General features: G+C 46.5%; 5 protein-coding genes across 5 annotated transcripts; all 5 read right to left on the reverse strand.

Annotated features, from left to right (window-relative positions):
* Positions 1 to 4042: 4042 nt before the first annotated feature.
* On the reverse strand, positions 4043 to 5613 carry N7474_010712 (uncharacterized protein; the record flags this gene model as incomplete). The annotated part of the gene is made up of 3 exons (XM_057202122.1): positions 4043 to 5043; positions 5137 to 5505; positions 5556 to 5613. The coding sequence occupies 3 exons, from the start codon at positions 5611 to 5613 to the stop codon at positions 4043 to 4045; spliced, it is 1428 nt and encodes a 475-aa protein (XP_057047406.1).
* Positions 5614 to 7929: 2316 nt separating this feature from the next.
* N7474_010713 (uncharacterized protein) lies at positions 7930 to 9075 on the reverse strand (the record flags this gene model as incomplete). Its single annotated transcript, XM_057202123.1, has 4 exons — positions 7930 to 8060; positions 8125 to 8229; positions 8293 to 8940; positions 9000 to 9075. 4 exons carry the CDS (start codon positions 9073 to 9075, stop codon positions 7930 to 7932), a joined length of 960 nt encoding a protein of 319 aa, XP_057047407.1.
* Positions 9076 to 14722: 5647 nt separating this feature from the next.
* On the reverse strand, positions 14723 to 15519 carry N7474_010714 (uncharacterized protein; the record flags this gene model as incomplete). The annotated part of the gene is made up of 4 exons (XM_057202124.1): positions 14723 to 14900; positions 14982 to 15157; positions 15271 to 15339; positions 15442 to 15519. The coding sequence occupies 4 exons, from the start codon at positions 15517 to 15519 to the stop codon at positions 14723 to 14725; spliced, it is 501 nt and encodes a 166-aa protein (XP_057047408.1).
* A 46-nt stretch (positions 15520 to 15565) lies between these two features.
* Positions 15566 to 15871, reverse strand: N7474_010715 (uncharacterized protein; the record flags this gene model as incomplete). Its single annotated transcript, XM_057202125.1, is given in 2 exon segments — positions 15566 to 15730; positions 15749 to 15871. The coding sequence occupies 2 exon segments, from the start codon at positions 15869 to 15871 to the stop codon at positions 15566 to 15568; spliced, it is 288 nt and encodes a 95-aa protein (XP_057047409.1).
* Positions 15872 to 15880: 9 nt separating this feature from the next.
* On the reverse strand, positions 15881 to 17235 carry N7474_010716 (uncharacterized protein; the record flags this gene model as incomplete). The annotated part of the gene is made up of 4 exons (XM_057202126.1): positions 15881 to 16130; positions 16193 to 16515; positions 16565 to 16598; positions 16883 to 17235. The coding sequence occupies 4 exons, from the start codon at positions 17233 to 17235 to the stop codon at positions 15881 to 15883; spliced, it is 960 nt and encodes a 319-aa protein (XP_057047410.1).
* Positions 17236 to 19110: the final 1875 nt, after the last annotated feature.

Below are 19110 nucleotides of genomic sequence, written 5' to 3' on the forward strand. Positions count from 1 at the left end.
TCACAGTATTCAACCCATTTACGAGCGGGGGAGGGGATCTTTGGGGAAGCTGGTGAACCACTTCGCGGTATCGTGTTCTCGGAAGGGCGCCTGAGTCTTGAGGCAGTGGCTCTGTTGGAGCCGGTTGTTGATCCAGTGGCGCCTGGATAGATCGCTCCCCGATAGTGGCCACAATTTTCTCGAGCTGCTCCAACCGATTTCTCTTTCTATCGCCTTTAAAATTCTATCAGTATAAGATCCTGATTTGAGTTATCGCACACAAGACTTGCGGTATGCTCTTTGGGCTTTGCGGTTTTGCAATCGACGGTTTTCCGACGAGGATCTCTTGGATGAGTTTGCATCAAGCTCCGAAGAAATGCCATGATCTTCCTGACTTCGACCACGATAACGAACGCTGGCACTTTGCGTACCCCGCTCTTCCATCGTCTGCTTTTGGTTGCGTTGCATCTTGTCCTTCCGGACGATGAGAGGAGCCAGGTCTAGAAAAATCCACCAGGCCAGCCCCGCCGACGAGGTCTTTGATCGAGTAAGGCTTCTGAACTTTTAGGACAGAGTTGAGGCTTGATCGGCGGTTGCGCTGCAAGATGCCAATGGAGATAGCGCCACCCGCTTACAAATCCGGGGGCCCCGCCGCTCCACGTTAGGTAAGTTACCTAGTTGTTGTGGCGGGTAAGCAAGTGAGGCGCCCCAAAATACCATAGCTCAACAGCCGATAGATCATGCTACTTTGCTTTTCGTATCTGACTTTTCAAAGTACGAATACAGAGTCTGACTCTGATTTCACAACATCTAGTAAAAATACACTGTAATCTAAACTCTTGAGCTTCTAAAGCTATATCTCCCAATCATTATAACCTAAACCCTTTCGGGACTTTTAGAATATGCTAGACGTGGTATGAAAAACATGAGTAATAAGAAGGTTTTAGGGGACGATACTGTTGCTGGGATATAAAGTTGTAGTTTATCGCTTTACTCTGGTGTTTTGGGGTGGCTCCCTCGCTTAACTGTCAGGGTTATCTCACGATACACCTGGTCGGTTGGTTTTACAGATTCGGGCAATAGAGACTCGCAGGGAGGTTCCGGGTGCGACTCAGCATCATTCCAAGACTGATCGCTGGCCCCTGAAACTCAGGTGCCAGCGAGGTATTTATGTACAGGCTTCTTACCCCGCTCATACACGCGTTCATGCGTGCGATCAGTGCGCAGTTGTGAGGCAGTAACAACCTTACAAATCAGGCATGCAATCGCAGCCTGTCATCGTAGTACAACTGCCCTCACATTAACTTACAGGCTTACTCGCTTACTAACCAATGTTAGCGGGGTTCCAATGCTTAGTGTTGGATCCCCTGTACCGATGGTATTGCTCTGTCACCCTGATACGCACTACTCATGCATTAGGGTTAGACCTGTATCTATAACACTGGGTCGTGACCCACAGAACTCCATAACAATACAACTACCATACACATGCTATAAGACTTAGCTAATTGAAGTGGCAACCCTACAGTATCCATCGTTTCGAAATGCCGGAAGTGTCGCTTAGTTCCTTTGTGACTCCTACCAAGGTTGGCGTCTGCAATTGCAACTACCCAGATAAACTCTGGTTCAATCATCTCCAGAATGCCAAGAGTACACCAACACCTTTTTAGGGATGTTGTTACAGGAGAAGCGGAAGATTGCGAAAATAAAGGAATTAACTATCATCAGGTGATGCACACGCATAAACAACATGAGTGGACTTTCCATGCTCTTCGATCATCTCTCGTAGGTTGGGTACAGTCCCAGGAGGCTTTTATGGGTGCATGCTTGCAAGGCATCACTATCCATATAGACAAGTGGAGCTCTTGCACCAATACTTTGTTAGCGCCGAAAGCATGCCGGGGACTCCAACCAAGCGGAGACGGCGAGATCGGAGTAAAACGGGAAGAATGGAATGGTAACTGAAAATCAAGCCTATAAGCTTTGGCGCCAATACAAGAAGGCGCAATAGGATGAGAGGCTGCAGACGGTTTAGAGGCATGAAGCCTATGAAAATGTGAACTCGGGAAAGGTTGAAAGAATTAGACTAGTCATCGGTGCGTTCTGACCTGTGGTTGCTTCTCAGGAAGTAGCAGTGCAGTTCCCAAACTAAATAAACCAGGCATCCTAGTCTTGGCATTTTGGGGCTTTGAAAACTCACTCGTTGCTCCAGGCTGCCGTTCATTATTAGATTGCCTTGGGCTATAAATCATGTATCTTGAGTCTGGATCTTACTATTTTATCTATTGCCAGCCGGCCTTAGTCGCCTCTTTCTATCGCCTGTTGTCGGAGCTCTCAATAGTAAGCTGACAGCAAATTGCTTCTTGCTTTGCAATAAGACCCATAACGCTAAAACTGTTACCATTTTTCATGACGCCGAAAATATTCCCAGGATATATTATTTCAGCTTTCCACAAATACGCCATTAATACCGGGAAACTCCGTGGCTTCTCCCGTAAGTCTAATCCAGCCGCAGTGTGAAAATCATCGTTGTTTAGTTAACAAATATGCACGCAGGCAGAATCACTTCAGCGGGCACAGTCCATAAAAAGAGTGTCCATATTATACGAACGGCGGATACCCAGTTCATGAGTTGGTGAAGCAGTCGTGTTTCGCAATATATTAGGAATGAGCTAGATGCAAGCATATTTGTAAGAAGGTACGAGACGTGACAGCCTTCGGATTATACTTCTCCGAGGACCGTTAGGCATTCTTTTTCTCCTAATGTACAGTCCAAAACAATCTTCTACACTGTCTGTTCAGGTACTTCTTGCATCCTATTCGATTGACATTAAGGAGGTGAAATTGGTGAGAATTGCACTTGACTTACGCTGATATGGGTCTTCATGGGTATATTGATGTGTACTTTGAATAGAGGCCTTCATCTATTTGGAAGGTTGGAGCGAAACGAGGAGACGCTCGACGCTCTCCGGGTAATATTCTAACACATAAGTGAAATTCAAGAATATATGGATTCCTAGTCACCAGTGGCCTCGTCAGAGATAAGAGCAGCTTGGCGTCTTTCTAATACACAAACTATCTCCGTCCGATATGCGCGCCTTTGGGTCCACTAAACACCTGACCTAGACTACGCTCCCAAAAATTCATTTTATGGCAATCTCGAAGCTATGAGAAAGTTGGTCTTTTGGTCCATTTAAGCCGTCATCATGTCCGTCTGGCTCCGCCGGCTCGGAGGGTTGAGTGTTGTGATGTGAGGCTGGCGCAGATCAGGAACAAGTCTGCACCATTGGAAATAGTTCCCGAGTAGCTTATATAAATTACAAGTTGGCTTTCAATCGACTTGACCTCCTTGTTGCATATATAGCCTCTGAGATAAGAATAATCAATGTTCCTTTAAAGCACAACAGATAGCGCAGACATCGGGTCGCAAATACAGCTCTTATCTGTATTTCAAAGAGAATTCTTCTGAATCGTGAGATATGATGGGCCTTTCATTGTGTTCTTTGGAAAAGCTGCGATTAGTCCTCGATCAGACAGGGTAGCAGTTGCAGCATGGATAATAGATTCATGTTAAGGGCCTTTGGGATTACACAAACCCCTCGATTGGGTCGTATCGTGTGTGTCTTATCTCCTATTCAGGTTGCCCTCCCAGATTCGCTTTAGACCCTCGGATTCCTCATGTGGATCTCCGATGGACGATGTATGTAATAAGCCAAGTCTGAAGGCAGCAACGTCGTATGGTCCTTGCGCTAGGAACCAGCCAGTTGTATGGCGACCTCATTTTGCAAATATGTGCAACATATTCCGAAATATGGTTATACGGTGGTCTTCACTTTCTGATTCTTTCTGTCCGTCTGCTTCCTGCTTTGTTTGATACGTATTCCTATGAGTAGTGCGGTACATTTCCTTGCGCACCAATAAGTGTTTGACTGTTGACATTGATTACACACACTGGCCATCTCTAATGCTCGCCATCGCACAGCACAACACATGCCCCACGTGTAATATACCGAGTGAAATCAACTATTAACCACAAGCTATCTTCATTGCCAAATTTAAGTCGTTAAGTACCATTTTCAGCTTCCAGCAACATGATTAACCGACTCTCCACCCCCTCAAGAATCTTCCGAACAACCCCAGTTTGGAGTACACCCTCTTCATGACTAACATTGATTACACACTGGTCATCCCTCATGCTTGCCATTGCAAAATACAGCATTGGTCCCACCTGCGACTTTTGTGCAGACACGGAGAACTCAGCACTTTTCAGTTGCCAAGGCCCGGATGATTGACTTTTTGATTCGACCAAGCTGGACACGCAAAAGGTCTTCGTGACAGCGACATCTAATATTTTGTATATTCCCGCCATAATAGACTCATCGTCTTCGCCAATAGCTGTTAACCCTAAAGCGTTCGCCACTGGTCGTGGTGTTTGATGCCTGAACATGGCAGAATCAAGGTCAGCTTTAGCTCTTTGGCTTAGCTCCCACATGAGCGCAATCTGCCTATCGTTAGCTGGAGATGTAACTCCAGCTCTGCGGTAATTGCACAGCCAGTGAATAGTTTGATGGCTTGATACATAGTTGCCCATGGTGTTAGAAAACTCAGTCGGCAGGAAGCGCCGTAGGTCAACTGCAAGGTACGATAGACCCACTTTTGCCGCTGGATAAACATCAGATGCAAGCGTAACGTGAATTAGTGTTTCGATGAGGGTGGTGATTGACGTGTTGTGTTTCCTGCACGCTTTAAGAGTTGCTGCGAGCTGTGATGGGTTGAGGCACATCCTTTCCAGCTTGGTGACTGGCCGCTTCGCGAGAGGCACTGGGCTGTCTTTAGAGGGTAAACCCTCTTTGAACATGACATCGCTGAAGAAGGTATAACTACTCCGTAGGAAGAATTTGACCATAAAAGAGGAGAGGTAGCTCAGTAGACCAATGCATATGCTGAATCTCATGCCAAGAGCCTGGAGAAGAGCCATTGACTCGGGCTTCATCTCATGTTTTGCCACATCGATATCAGTCGATATACTTTTGTCTTGCCCGGTCTCTTGTTGCTCCTGGGTCACTTTGTTAAGTGCAGTGAGCAAGCTGTGGTGAAATATCATACCTGATCTGCCATCACAGACCGAGTGATGAAAAATAAATAATATCTTCGAACCATTAACCACAACTCTCCACAGCGGTTTTGCCCTATCCTCTGTTTTGAACCAGATATCATGCTCCTCTTGTAGCAACCGAATGAACTGTTCTTGCTCAGCTGCATTATCCACAAATCTGACGCAATCCTTGACACAAATTTTTCTCAAACGTGCTTGCCAGGCCCTTTTGCCTCCAATCTTCTTCTTGGATGGCTGATCAACAATGATTGTTGCCAGGGCTGGGTGCTCCGACACCACTAAGGGAAGAGCTGCGTACAATATGCCCGGAGTTAAGTGAATATTGTCGGTCCGCTCATATGTCGCACAAACAATTGTGTTCGACAAGACGCCGAGGCCATGGTGGATCTTGTATATGCTCTCTATTACACCTGTATTGATATCAGTGTTTGTTCAGATCGAAGAAAATAGGCAGTACTACCTGCAGGACGTATGAGCTCAAAATATTCATCGGCTTGTCCGGACTCCAAGCCACCCATTGTTCCGTTGGGATTGTATTCGGGATGTTTCATGAGTATAATTAGTATGTTAATTCTCAAGGAGAAGAATTATCTGAAGTCAGACTGGCTGGTGAAAAGGATTATGCTCTTATGTGCGAGAGAAAAGGGGATCAGGGACACGTTCGGTGCTAGTGAGTCTCTAGGCCTGGCCAAAGCTCCTCTCAGACTGCTGACTAATAACCCCCCAAAGCTGCAGCCCAAAGCAGTTAGCGCCACCAGGGGTTAAGAAATTCTTGTAGCATGTGTATAGTACAGTATCTGAAGACCTCGAATAAAGGGCACATATGCGCTCGAGACCCACAAGGGATCCTTGGCATATTGGAGAACGGAGAACGGAAAGGTTTTCACACGCCCGGCAAGATCCATCGTCTACCTAACGAAACAGGCATTCTTGACATCGTCATATTACGCTTTGATAATAGATTATTGCTTGACCAAGCCGATGGAATTCAAAAAGAATGTAGTGGTCAACCTGATTTTGGTCCACCGCGTAGTAAATGCCTGTAGTTTAGTGGTTGTAACTCATGTTTACTTGAGCTACCATATGACAATCATCGCATTGGCTGCGACCGCACGGCGTAAGGAACGAAAAGGTCACAGTTCGATGAGGGGCCACTAGCAGAGAGGACATTGTTTGAAAAAGCAATCTTCGTACTTTCACTTGAATATAGAGTCGTAGCATATTCAGTCAGAGTCGGCCAAAAACAGAAGTATAGGCTACATCGAAACGGTCAAGGTTTGCCGCCCTGGCCCAGGTAGCAGTAAAGTCGCGGAAGAGCTTAGAGTGGCAGCTGGAGCTACCATAAGGCTCAGCGAGAGCACGCAGCTCGGAGTGGTGACTGGGGATCAGATCCACGCGAGTCTGCAGGCCTTCCTTGGCGCTGACCTTGTGACCGACGCCTCAAAGTACTCTTTGCAGCCACCGGTGGGCTTCTAAGAGAGAATACATGTTGTTTATAGCAGTCACTTGCTTGGATCGCTACTTTTGGTACTGCGCCTTTAGTAGCATAAGCCATTCGCATGGTCTCCGAATGTAGATAGTGTCTTCTGAGCCTTGATACATTCTCTGGTATTGCAAAACTGGAACTCAACCAATACATCCGCTGATGGAATTGGCACTCAATTTCAAGCTGGCTTTACCATGAGCGGTGAGTTGAATACATTCGCCTTCGACCATATGAGAACCCATTCCTCGCCTGTATCGTCAATCATATGGCGGGTCCCACTCATTGGTATGTTACCATATCTGGCTGGAAATTATGTGCATCAATATTGTGCTATTGAGATTTCAACGGTCAAAAATCCAGTACCGTCAAGGAGAATTGGGGTTGTGACTTGGGACGCGCACTTCTGCATAATTATTGAACCACGATGGGAAGGGGGTTCTAAATATGCTTTTTCACTATCTTAGGGAAGCTAGGTTGAGGATATTCTGTCCCCTTGAACGGACTGGTTCTCTCACTCTGATTAAGTGATCGGTCGGCTTTTTAGTGAAGTAAAATCAAAAGGTTCAAGTATCTAGATTAGAGGTCTTCATCATGATGAAGAGGTATGGTGAAGAGTGTCCATTGTTTGTTACCAGTCCCCAACAAGATAAGTGGTGCTGCGGCAAAGACCAGTTATTTCTTTCACGGTCGGCTCTATTCTATATGGAATGACACCTTAGCATTTACGTTTACGAAAGTAAGATTACCCTTCAAATGTGAAAAAAGGGAGCCTCAGGTACATGGAGGAAAAGGGAACACCTGTTTTTAGAGAGTGCAGGGTACGATTCAACTAGTCATGTTAAAAAGCTTTTTCCCTCTGTGTAAGAAAAAGATGAGAAGATTGTCAGCCTCTCAACGGCAGGGGCGCGATGACAGCCAGTGTCAGCTGTAATAGATCACAACATTTGAATTGCACTCACCGCATTGAAATTCAGGTGGCATTGTCACTTGAGCTGTTCGTGGCTGGGGAAGGAAATTTATAGTAATCACATGACTATTCAAAGATGGTAAAAAAAGCAGACGCCTAGTCTTGTCGTGGACCGAAATTGCCGCTACATGTTACGTATTCCCTAACAAAAACTTTGCGTGGCATTACTCCTTTATAAATATTCAATTCCTACAAAAAAGCAGCGGCTCACATCCGCGACAATAATATATTCAACATGCGTATAAAACCAGTATTCGTATCGGTCCGTTATCCGCTTAACTAGCGAGTAATCCCTCAGTGCAGTCTGGCGTTCTTATAACTACCCACGATTCATCAGAGCAGGGCTATCGCTGCCACGTGATGTTGAACCATATATCACCATCATTCCGGTACCAGACCTGTCAACTTCTCGCTTAGTTTCCATAGCTTATTCGCCGTATCTGGGTCCACGGAATCATGGTTTAGGCTAATGTTGGAAATAACACCATCGGTGACGAAATACCCTTTTTCATCTTTATCAAAACTTCAGTAACTTTCCTCTCATAATTATGAAAGCTTCATAGATATCAGGCTTACTAGTAAGTGTATTGTCAAAAGCGGCAATGATCGCAGATGATGACCCTTCTGCTGAAGTCTTTGTTTTTATGGCGGAGCTCAGTTTGCCCTGTTCATCAACCCAGCCTAACCAAGAACACGTAAGCGCCGCCGGTACCAATAAATATTTCATGCGGGTGCGTAGCTCACCTAGAGCGATGAAGTCCTCTGGTGGGACACTACGCGTCAACGAAGTCGTCACGATGATACCGGGGTCAACGCCGAAGGATCGGAGGCCTCGCGCACCAAACCTCTGGACCAAACCGACCGAGAAAAGAATGTTGCAGGCCTTGGAATTGCTGTAAGCTAGCCACTTGTTGTAATTATCGCCATGGCTGCCATAAGATAGGTCGTCCAAGAAACCCATTTCCGCGCGAGAGTGCGCCTCGCTGGTATAGTTCACTACGGTTGGACCACCTGGTGCGGCCAAAAGCTTTTCAATCAGTAGATTGGTAAAGAGGAAGTGACCCAGGTGGTTGATGGCAAACTGAAGCTCGAAGCCGTCCACGGAAGTCTGGTAGGTCGAGGTCGCCATAATACCAGCAGTGCATATCAGGCCATCAATAGAAGCTACCCATTCTGACACCTGCGCAGCCGCAGCGCGAACTGCCTTGAGAGATGAAAGGTCCAGACAGAGCGATCGGACAACAGTCTCAGACGGTATGACCAGAGAGGCGATGACCTCATTGATTTTCTTTTCGCTCCTACTCGCCAGGATCAGCTGCGCTGGTTGGTGGGCCAACAGGGCGCGCGCGGTATCTGCACCGAGACTTCCGGGGCTGACACCAGTAATAATGACTGAAAAAGTAGCTCTTTAGCAGCCAATTCCGGGCCTGGCAATCCGTACTGAAACTTACTAGTCTTGTTGCGAATCGACGCACTCAGAGCTTCTGCAGCCTCGTCGGAAGTGGTGGGGAATCCAAACTGCGCCATATTTTCCTGGTATGAAGTTGTTTAAATTGTGAGGGGGTGAGTCTGATCTCAGGCTTTGTTGATGTGTTCCTGTGTTAAACTGGAATTGGGCCACATTTAAATACATTTTTAAGCTCCTACTACGGATTGCCAAGAGTATACTGCGTAGATATGTTGCACACAATCATTTAACGTAACATCATGTGAGCATTTCCAGAGTGGAGGAATCAAAGATGATTACGTGTTGGTGTACGATAAAAAGTCGCGGGTATGTGATTATCGGCGCAGATGCTGACGCGATTCCGGGTCAATGTAAGTCACATGATGTCGGCCGTAAGCAATTCCGATCTCATAGAGTTAGCTAATAGTAGACCCACAATCACGTCAGCATGGGTCTCGGTAAATGAGTGCTAGATCGGCATTTACGAGACTGGTTCAACGAAACATGTGCGCCTGACAGCTTCTGATCTAATCACAACAAGGTGTTGGAGATTAGGTTTATCCGAGCGTACCACAAGTCCTCAGAGTTAAGCAGTGAGGTTACCTCCGTCTGTCAGAGGAATGCTACCCCTTTTCAGACGCATATAAAGTAGGTAACAAACACATCGCTGAATATGCACGAACGCCTTGCTATTTCAACTAAAAACTGAACGGCTAAATCTTACTCGATGAAGCTATATAATTAAGATAGCCTTGATTTCTTTCGTGGCCTTATTAGGGTCCCTATACGAATAATAGACGCCTATATAATACCTCCAGTAAACCATAGGGGCTAGATCTGTGGGTACTATCTTCGAATAATCAGGGTGAAAAAACTATTTTGCTTGCAGGGTTGGGGGTTGGCAGAGTATTAGGAGATGCATGGGCCTCAGGAGATCAATCTTCACGTGAAATGACACATGATACATGCTCGCCCCACCTTGCCCCAGGAATCGCTTCCAATCGATGTTATGACTACAACAAAATCACAACAATTGGATGAGTCTTCCATTCCTGGCTATTGTTTCAAATTGGAGGGTCGCTTGTCTTCAAACTCTTTGATAGGACGTCATGAGCATTAGAGGATCTTGAGGTGCGTCATGTTGGGGAAGAGATGCTTTCGAGATTTTCTCGCATCATCTACTCGAGTGTCCAAAAGGTTGGCAAAGGTCACATGACAAAAAGGGATGGATAGATGTACGATCGACTACCAGGAGCGACGACGGTGCGCACCAATTTGACTAGCCTGGGTGATTTTGCAGACATAATTGTGTACGTTGAATAGGAGGAGAATTAGGTCTGTATTTGGAATATTTTGAGGTTTCGTGACTCTCGTATTTTGAAGTTAACCCAACCCACCGTCATATCATATCGCGCTTTCCTGAAACCCTCTCTCTCTCCCCTTGACCGCACCCGGATTAAACGGGCGAAAAGCGGTCCACCACGCGTCTGGTTCTGGGCGGACCGTATCGTTGTCTCCGTGCGGTGGACCCAACACGCCTGCAATTAGCAGGACAAAGCGAGCTTTTTACGCCTAATACGGCAGATGTTGCAGTGGGAGCCGGGCAAGCGTAGCTCTGCTTAGGAATTAGCAGACGAGTGGATTCGTATGCATTTATAAGTGTGCATTGAAGAACCAAATCCTTCGAACAGCGTTGTAAATTCGATCTTCTAGTGGTTTGCCAACATTGAGCACCTTCCAACAAGTTCATTTTGGCATTGTGTAGTTCAGCTCATGCGGTCACTGCTACACTTGGAGTCAAACCTGCCTAACTCGTCAGGGTAAATGCTTGATCCTGGTCTTCTTGGTCGCGACGAGCCGTGGTCAATTCCTATTGGCCGGGTGTTGCATCCACGTCGATCTCCCTGCATATTTTACGTACCCCTTACTTACTGTACACATCCGGCTAATAAAAGTTGATTTGTTCGCCGTCATTCTTTCGTTCGTCTTCCCCTATTGACCATTCATTCTTTTTACACCCATTTCCTTATGGGCTCACCTATGCCGCAATTCAGACCTCTTTGGCCTCGTTTGCCAATGCCGATTGACGTAAAGATTGCGCAGCAAATCGGGGGAGAGACAGCGTCAAAGGCGGCGAAAACAAGAGCCCCGATCGCCTGTAAGAAGTGCCAGCGCTATCGAAAGAAGATGGGTCTTTCGCTTGTGTATGTCGATTATTTTGCGTTGTCTCACATTGGTTTTTCTCATTAGTGCAGTGATGGTTTTCCTTGCCTTGAGTGCAGGAAGTATAATCGAGCCTGCGTTTTCGACGAATGTTTCGATAAACGCCGCAAAGTCTCTGCCAAGAAGGTAGAAGAAGAACTCAGATATTATCGAGAGTTTGCAGATCAGTTACTAGAGCTGATTCGGGTTTCTAACAATTCCGATGTACAACATGTCGTTGACATAATACGCTCGGGCTCGTCAATGGAAGATAGTCGGTATAAGATTGCCCGCTTGTTTGAAGACAACCCAGCTGCACGGACTGCTCCGCAATTGACGAAGCCATTCTGAAATCATGATCATTACAACACAGTGTTGATTATCAGTTGGAGCTCTTATCGTCATAAATGGCACCTTGTGAGACTGTCGGTAGACGTAGAAGAGGTCAGGAACAATTTAATCAAGTCTTTATGAGAACCTAGAAAGTGCAGTCGAAAGCTTCTGAATTGGCCCTCAACCGATGGTCCCCTAGTAAAAAAATTTAGATATCAAACTTGTTGTGGATCCTCGTTCAACAGCCTAGTCTTTAATGGTGAATCTTCTGAGCGAGGCGCGGTGAGAACTGGCACCGCTGAAGACCGCCGCACCTTTTCAGTTCAAGATCTGACAGTTCAAGATCTGAAACGACTCGGTCGCGAACCAGGGGCTTATTGCCACGGTCATTTCGACGTTGAACTACGCAAAATACGAAGGCTGGTTTGATCGCAACCTTCATTCATTTTCGAGATCCGGAAGGTTCACCATTAAAAATAGGCTGTTGAACGAGGATCCACCCCAAATCCAGAAAGCTTCCGACCGCACATTCCAGGTCCTCATAAAGACTCGGTTAAGTTGTTCAACTGCTGGTCGCAGCGCTTGCAACAACTTTTTGTTTCACCAGATGATCGCTAGTCTTGTATTTGCTATGGATGTCCAAGGATAGTACTGTACCTAGTCTCGAAGATTTAAAATTGGAATGACGCAGCGAATCGACTTGCGAAGGACGCAGCCTGTCCAGGGAAGACACACCCATTCTGCCCTCTACTTTCGAGGGAGAAACCATACATTCGCAACCGCATCCGCGCACAATGGAAACAGGAATGGGAGACGTCCGAAAAGGGAAGTCACGAAGTCACCTTCGCAGAATCGACAATGCGCTGCCCTCTACCTACACTAGACGGTTATACGGCTCCCTGCCAAGGAACCGAGCCTACTTGCTCACACAACTGCGGACGGGACACTCGTGGATATCAACATATCGCAAGCTCCGAGGCCACGCCGAAGAAGACAAGTGTGTATGCGGTGCACGAAAAACCGTGGTCCACGTGCTCGTAGACTGCCCGCGGTTGAGAACTTTACGACAGGAACTACGGAGGAAGGTTGGCGACGCGTTCAACAGCGTGTCGATTCTTCTGGGGAGGCCACGATGAAGGTAAAGTAGGTAAGGAGAACACTGCCACGCGAACCAGCACAGTGGAGGCTGTACTGGACTTTGCGGAGGCATCAGAACGGTTTCAAAGTCGCGCGCCATGAGGGCAGCCTAACAGCGAAAACGGCAATAGGCCACGGCAGGCCTTGACGAGGCTCTAAGTTCGCTTTCAGGTAGTGGGACGCCCTACATGTACATAGAAGGATATATATAGTTGCAGTAGCCTGCATATCGCTCAGCGATGGGTCGGGGTAAATGATTTCACACACACACACAGGCACGCACGCACGCACGCATACGCTGTACTCACCCGGGATTGCTGCCGGTCGTATATTCCTCCAAAGCGACATCAAGCAGCCGGTGAACCATGATTGGTTAAGCACAGCCAGGTGAAGGAAAGCACAGTCCTCCAATGCCTCGTACTGTAGAGATGGTGTTTAGTAAGAAAAAATTAACAGAATGTGGTAATTGGATATACATGTACTACATAGTAGAGCATCGCTCCTAGGTGACGTACTTCCGCTCCTTAAAAGCCTCAACAGTTCCTGCCGGAACATATTGCCTTTTGATTAAGGTCATAGGGCTGCTATTGGTTATCATCTCTGTGTGGCCTAGATACAGTATAGCACACCGTGTAGAAACTTTGGGTTATTATTTCTTATTTAGAGCAGAACTTGGTTGCAGATGCTGATATTGGACCCTGTGACGCTCCGCTGTCCGTGGTATCGAAATTATAGAGAATGTCATCAAGAATTTCCCATGTTATCCTTGCATATCCGTCATTACATGCCTGGTTTCCCATCAATTCATTCAGTACTGAGTAACTGAAATCAAGACCTGCAGCTTTTTCGGGATTCCAGACAGTACGGGACCCTTGTGCACAACGCGTACAGCCATCACCAATAAAAAGAGTCTGGGGAGACGGCTGGCCGTTGACAGAGACAACTACTCGCTTTCCGCAGTATTTCGCTGGATCGTTTACAAGCTGGGTGTGGTTCATTGCAACAACATAGTTAGAGTCAATATTATCTAACGATAATCCTGTGACAAAACTACACTCTACGTCACCGAGATTCTGATTGGAGAAGCTGGTACCACAAACGTCTACCTGGGCAATATCGTAGTAGTAGGTTCCAAAACCTGTCCCGTTGAAGATAACATCATGTGAAATGGACCCAACGGCGGGAAGTATTGTTGTTGCAATATAAGGATTCTTCATTTTTGGTGAAGAAATCCAGGAGAGTAGGTAGTTCTCTGTCTCCTATGGGAACGGAATATACAAGTAGAACTGGAGATATTATAGGAAATAAGATTGATAAATGATCCATTGAAATAAATTGTGTGTGTGTGTGTAGTCGGGCTGCCCCCAAGGCCCCCTTCCAAATGGACACACATACGAGCTGACAGACGTATGCTAGTCACGAGACCACTAGCTTAATTGGACTTGTATTTCCTTCCGGAACAGAGGATGGAATCAATCGTGCGGGCGCTTCAAAGCGACAGTGGCCATAATCGGAGAGTAAACCGCCAGTTGTAGTATTAGCGATGTCAGTGATAAATTACTAATGTGCGTTGCATATATTAGTATCAGTTGAGAAAGAGCAGGAAGAGTGATCATAACAATGTTTACAGTACAGCAAACTATGCATACTGTAAACGAAGTAGAACTTAATCTAGTTGTACCATGCTGCAGGAGAGTATATTGCAGTTCACTAGTGCTAGGCTAGGTTCTGGTGGATGAGTTTCACTTAAAACTTTACTAGGTTGCCACAAGAGTTCAGTGCATGACCTAGAAGGCGAGGGTATCGTGATGGTGGCGATATTGGATTCTATCAAACGTGGATTGATATTTGCCATCTCGAAACCGATAGAGGAGCGGAAGTGACATAGTAGGGCAACCAAATGAATCACAGTAGAGAGAAGTACTGTATTGTAAAGCATTGTCTATAGCTTTTTAAACATGTGCCCGTTACTAGAAGTCAAGAGCCACCCTGGCCAACCACAAACTTTGAAGCGCGCTCTTGCTTGCGCTACTTTGTAGATCGTCAAGTCCGAGATCAGGCCCCCCGCCGCTTCTTCACTGGACTGCAACCTGACCGTTGAGTGTTGAGACGATGAACATCCTGCGCGTGCCTGCGAAGATGTATCTCATGTAAGAGATCTTCGTTACATATGAGACATTTCCGATCATCTAAATGTTTCTCTCGAAAATGTCTCAAGGTTGACTTATACTCGCTCTATTTCTTTACTCGAGTATAGAATGGCTCCTAGGTATTTCCAAAGCATTAGAAACATCTTTCGGGTTGACTTGCATACCTGATATGATGCTCGGCTTCTAATAGAATCATTTCATCTAGCGATAGCGCTATGTTTTCCGGAGTTCTTATGGCTAGACTGACCGTTGAAACTAGCTGTTCTTCTTCGGACCCGTCGCCTAGCGATACTCGTTTGCGCCGTCTACGCAACGGCCTACCTTTAAGGTGACCACAGTACTACGAGATTGCAACGATAGCCGCATTTCGTCTCTGCCACTCCGCATCTAATGAATGGGAAGTCGGCTAGGTTAACAACTTCTCGAGAAGATTGATCTACTCTAGCAACATACTATCTGTTCGAAGTGAGTCCTTGGCTTCCTCGTCGTCGATAGCCGCTCCGGAGAGCTATCGCTCAATGTCTATGTTCGCCTATCCGCGGTCAAACTCCTTTCGAACTTTCTATATTAACGCCCTCTCTAGCCGGCCAAACATATTGAGCTTATCGCGTGCGAGAGTATCACGTCGCGATCGCATTTGTTCACTCGGGTCATAGATGCAAATTTTAGTTTACTCTTCCAATCGTCGGACCGCTTCGACATACTTAGGATGTTCACGGATCGATGCTCGTTGCTCGGTTATTAGGTGTTAAGGACGCCTCGTGTCGATCCACCTGCTCATGCGGGTGATTACACGCATCAGAGATTTGTTAGATTCGCGGCCGTTCATCATACTTTGCATGTCCGTATCAACGTGTCGCGGAAGGTAATGATTGAGGAAGGTACGGGTATCCGCGTGCTTCATGATTAGATTCTACTATGCTTCGCTGACCGCGTCACTATTATTCAACATCTTTCTACCACCATAGCGCATACGATGCGCAAACATTGAATAAAGCCAACTATGAATCTCTCTAAGATTCCTTAGTCGAGCGGACATAGTGACATCGACCATGGGTTGATCCTACCGAAGAATCGGACGCCCGTTGACGACTTCTGTCTTGCAAAAGATATAACGATCCTCGACCTCGGGTTTCAAGGGGAGTGGCATCTGCTGGCGACCACCTTGAACAAACAGACTTCGAAGTTTCTCTATAGAAGAAAGGGCTGGAGATTTAAAAGCTTGTAGCCAGAAGAGGATACCAAAGATGAATACATGCGGGCTGAAGATAAGAGAGGGGTCGTCGATGATTTTAGGAAATGCAAAAGTATTGCTAGAAAAAAAAAAAAGAATCAACCGCCGAGCCTTCAGGATTAGGGAGGAATGTATACCTACATGGCTTCAGACCCGAGGAACCGCTTCGTGTGCTCTAACCTGATCTCTACTAGAAGCACAGGAGGGCCACCGTGAGGATCCTTCTGTATAGAGAACTGCAGATGCTTGAGCTGTAACGAAAGCAGCGCACTCAGTCGATTCACGGTGTAGATGCCAATCATGCTAAAGAGACACATTTGAATACGCTCGTATCCAAAATGAAATCGCCTTTCCTGGGTTCGAAGAATGGTCTCATTCAATTCGGTCAGATCTTGTACATAGACTAGTTCTTTGCCTCGCTCTTGTTGATTGAGCCCGAATTTGTTGATCAGTTTCCGAATTCCCTAGGTTTCGTTAGCTCCGAATGTCGTAAGAGGAGGACGTATAGCTTACTACATTAATCTCTTCGCTATCTTCAGGGCTGATCCTGGTACGGGTTATTCTTCGAAAGTAGCCTCAGAAACTCTTCCAGTCGGCTTTGAGGGCGCTAGCTTTGTTTATTCCCTTCAAATGCCTACCATCTTGGCCATACTTAAGTTTCAGGCAGTAGTTAAGAAACCGATGTACATCATTGGGAGTGACCTAACGAAGAGCCTCCGTCGGGTCATTCTATTTCGAAAGCGAATCAGGGCTTTTAGCCTTCACTCGGCAGTACCTAGTTATGTCAGCACGCATCAGAAGGCAAGCTTTTGAAGGTTCGCCCACTTCTACCAGCGTTGCTCAATTCGAACCCCGCGAACCTTAGTTTTCTCAGAACGCCCATAGTCAAGAGGAATGTTTGCAATGTCCTCGTCAGTGTCGTCATCGGGATCGTCACTGAAATCTAGTAAATTCCTAGAGCGAACGGGACCACGCACGGAGGGTTTAGAGCTACGTGAGACTCCGTCATAGTGTTTAGGAGACCGTGAAGGCTCGGGTGAAGTCTGAGTTGTCGAAACTGGGGCTTTATCGGCGTCCGATTTATCGCTATCGCTATAGTCCGGCCGAAAAGACACGCGGGATATGTCACTATCATCCTCTAGTGCTTGGTCCGACAATTCGACATCAGAGTACGTAGGAGACATACTTGGATCGGCGTGTTAGTAGAAGATGCACAGCCCGGTAGACAGGGGGCACAGGATTATCGTTCAAAGTGCAAGAGAACGCCCCTTAGCGGGCAAGGAAAAGAGCGCGAGGCGGAAGCGTGAAGGAGAACGAGGGAGCCTAGGAAGGAAAAGATGAAGGCGAACGAGGGAGAGCAGGACGACGGCAGTGGGCGGTTTTATGGCCGGTGACCACAAGGCCGCATAGCCAATGAGTGCTGGATAAAGTGTGGCCATTTTTGGCGCCGCGAAAGACAAGGGAGCGACGTGGTGGGTGCGGAGGGAATAATCACCCTGGAGGGTGAGTAGAAGGCCAGGCAGGTGGGCCGACGGCTGGGCATCGATCGTTACGCCTCCCGTTACAGGGGACCGAGGGTGGGGTGCGTGGTCGTGGCTGGATAGGTGCGTGTGTGGAGGGAGTGGTGCCGGAGAGGCCATTTTCGGCCACGAAAGGAGCCAGTTTCGGCTGCCCCGGCACAAATAGTAATTGTTTAGGTGGTAGAATCGCCTTACGCTATATGAGTATCCCTCACACTAAGAGACCGTAGCTGCAATAGAGGCTAATGGAATGGGACGAGATATTTAGTCTAATTAGTGATACTAAGGAAGATAATGAGGATTAGGCATATAAGGTATAGCCTCCTAATGTGCAGTTCCTTATATAGTCTTTTACGATAATTTTTAACGTTAAAGATCGAGAGGCTATAAATATGGACGATAACGACGATATAAGCCTTCCTTTCCCTAATATATAGTAGCGTATATCTGTAGAACGTAGAAGCGTTCAAAGCTACTTAACGGCTATGTACTTGGAGCTTAACAATTAGTATACTATTATTCTATTTAATAATAGTTTGTATGATAAGGAAAGTGGTTTTCTCCAAATTTAATATCTCTCTATATTGAAAGTTATGGAAATATACACGGAGAACCTCCCTGATTTTACATAATTTGTGCAAAAGTAAGTAAGACACGTTTTCTAGCTATTTGTCCTTTTTGAGGACATTAAGGGTCACCCGTGGGTAGGCGGGTAGGTGCCAGGTCTAGGTGGAATGGACGAATACAGCCAGCATGGGAGCTAATGATCTCACCAAGGCACTACGAGGTCAAAAACATCAGGCATTCGTCGAAATGCTTGGGATAATGGCATTCAACGCATCATATAAGAGCAAAAATTGCATAAGTTCCAGCCCAAATGGGAATTACAGTGTGCAGTTGAGCACTAAGGGGGTGTGTCCGGATCCCACCCATGGTGGACCCATGTATAAAAGTTTCGTACAGCACTAAACTGCTTTTGTTTATGACATTCTTGACATTGTGCGTTGATTTCTCTTATTATACGTTCTGTACTATAAAAGGGGTAGCTAAATTATATTCAGAATGTCAGACATCTTCTATGTTGATGGTTTTGACCACATTCCAGCATTACACTACTAGGTAATGAGTGGCCGATCACTTATCCGCTAGTGCTCGACAGCTGTTCTTCTTTCCTTTCCTCTTTCCTTTCCTCTTTCCTTCTCCAACTTGGAACTGTCGTCCATAGCACTCATATTTAATACTTTCATCGTTTTCTCTTCTGATCTGGCTGCCAGGTCCCAAATAGCTAGGAATTCAACTAGTAGTTTAGGAATTCGCCTAGTAGTCAGGAATTCGCCTGATTCCTTAGAGATTCCTACAATTCCCTACCCCTGGTCGTTTCGTCGCTTCTCACCGGTGGGGGTCCAGCTGACAGTCCCCAGGAATTCGCTGAGCGTATCCTACCCCATGGGGGTAGGAACAATGGGCCCTGGATACCAGTCGGGCGGCCAGTAGGAATCAGGCAAAAAAGTGGGGCGCGACCCCAATGGGATTAGAGGG

This window comes from Penicillium riverlandense, assembly GCF_028828495.1.
Source record: "Penicillium riverlandense strain IBT 135883 chromosome Unknown utg000011l_segment0_segment0, whole genome shotgun sequence".
NCBI classification, from domain to species: Eukaryota; Fungi; Ascomycota; class Eurotiomycetes; order Eurotiales; family Aspergillaceae; genus Penicillium; species Penicillium riverlandense.